The 2118-nt window shown below is 35.3% G+C and overlaps 1 protein-coding gene across 1 annotated transcript in view; it reads right to left on the bottom strand.

Annotated features, from left to right (window-relative positions):
• LOC107702959 (neutral alpha-glucosidase AB-like) overlaps positions 1–2118 on the bottom strand; it is a 25324-nt gene that overhangs the window by 14813 nt on the left and 8393 nt on the right. The window contains exon 6 of the mRNA XM_016505429.1: positions 549–614. Coding sequence (XP_016360915.1) covers positions 549–614 — 66 coding nt within the window. The remainder of the gene's footprint in view (positions 1–548; positions 615–2118) is intronic.

Genomic DNA, 2118 nt, shown 5'->3' with positions numbered 1-2118 from the left:
TTTGATCACAGAAATAAATTACATTTGAACATATATTGAAATAGAAAGCAGTTATTTTAAATAGTAAAAATATTTCACAATATTACTGCGTTTGCTGTATTTTGGATCAAATAAATGCAGGCTTGGTGAGCAGAAGAGACTTCTTTAAAAAAACAATTTTTAAATCTTACTGTTCAAAAACTTTTGACTGGTAGTGTATAATTTATTTATTTTTTCTGAAAATGACTGATTGTTTCGCTAGAGAAGACCAGCTGGGTCGTGTGGATTACTTTGGAGCCATCTAAATATAGATTTTGGACCGTCGGAAATGCTCTACGGTGAGCACCATTCACCTGCATTAGATGGACAAAAATCCTAGAATGTTTTCCTCTAAAACATTAATTTCTCTTCATCTGAAAAAAGAAAGACCTATATATCTTGGATGGCCTGGGAGTGAGAAAATAATCGGGAAATGTTCATTTGGGGGGAAACTCTTCCTTTAAGTAAAAGAAACTATGACGTAAATCTAAGATTTTTTTACAGTCAAGAACTGGACGAATGGATATTACCTAGAGAAAATGCTCTTGAGCGAGTCCCACATGCTACCAACTGTGCTACTTATTTTATGAGAGATACTGCGGAGCGGGACAGAAGAGAGGAAAGGTGAGAAAAAGAGGGGAAGGAAAATAGAATGTGATGAGAATTTCAGTAAAAACATTTACAAACGTATCTCTGAATGAAACGTCTGACACAATTAATTGATCTGTCTTTAACTGGAAGATACAAATCTCAGAACCCAACATTTTCAAAAAAAATAAAGTGGCATTTTAATCTGAAAATATTCCCAGAATAATATAAGATCACAGGCATTAATCCTATTGTGCTTTCTACAGCACAAAACACCACAAACCAACCCAAATGGTGACCAAACGGACCACAATGGTAGGGTTTAAATAAATTACATTCAAAATGTTTGACATTTGTTGAAACCTACCATGGACCCAAGGTATATAAATGACGGCATATGCTTCTGTAGAACTAGTAAATCAAAGCAGTTCCTGTTGAAACTCAAGTCCAGCCGTTGAGTTTTTACGTATAGCTGTAGCTTGCAATAAAAACCTTCTATTTAAGAATTTCACATCATCCACATCAATGGTTCATGTGAACTTGATTTTGCTCAATTCTTAGAACTCTTTATTGAAGACTTGGATTTGGAAATTCCCATGAAGACGATGAAAGGGAAAACCAGAACTAAGATCACTGAAGAAAAAAAAAAAAAAAAAAAGGACGATCATTGATGTGCTCAACTGGGCTCAGATGAAAGCAGTCCTGCTTTAAGTGAGAGTTAGTGCAGACAGGGAAAGCCAGGAATGAAAAAAGAAGCAACGGCAAGAATACGAGTAGAAAGTGTGAGATCAACCCTCAGATTTAAACAGCGAAAACTGACAAAAATAAATAAAATAAAATAATAATTTTCATTTCATGCAAGCAGCAACAAACCCCTTAAAAGATCAGATCACTGGAAAAGAAAAACCTGGCATCATGTACTCACCCTCATGTCTTTCTCATGACTTTCTTTTATTTGCTGAAAAATTTTTTAATCCACACAAGGAAAGTTAGTTGCCTTTATTGTAAAGACAAAATTTTTTTTTTTTCAATGCATCATCTTTTGTGTTCTGCAGAAGAATGAAACTCTTACCGGTCTGGAACGTCATGGTAGTGAGTAAATAATGACAGAATTATAAGAAAAACCTTGTAACTAAAGCCTGGGATACACTAACTGTTATGACTGTGGGGATCTCAAACTAAACGCATTAAACTTATGCAGAAACAGGCATCTTGTTGCTAGAAGATGCATGATAAATGAAAACAATGGCCACATACACACTGCAGCTAAATTCGGTTGTCAGTTCACTTTTTAGCGCTTAATCCTCTTCAGTACGCACACAGTTCAGTCATTTACAGGAGTGACAACTGCATTCTGCAACCGAACCGAATGCCGAAAAACGCAGGTAGTGACAAATGCATTTACAGGATCTTATCAGAGTTGTGGTGCAAGAAATCAAAGGAAACAAGGCAAGTCTTGATTCAATGGTGTTGCCACATCTTGCTATAAAAAAAAAAAAAAAAAACAGCAAA

This window comes from Sinocyclocheilus anshuiensis, unplaced genomic scaffold, assembly GCF_001515605.1.
Source record: "Sinocyclocheilus anshuiensis isolate Anshui unplaced genomic scaffold, SAMN03320099.WGS_v1.1 scaffold238, whole genome shotgun sequence".
Taxonomy (NCBI): domain Eukaryota; kingdom Metazoa; phylum Chordata; class Actinopteri; order Cypriniformes; family Cyprinidae; genus Sinocyclocheilus; species Sinocyclocheilus anshuiensis.
This window is presented reverse-complemented; position numbering and strand designations above follow the sequence as displayed.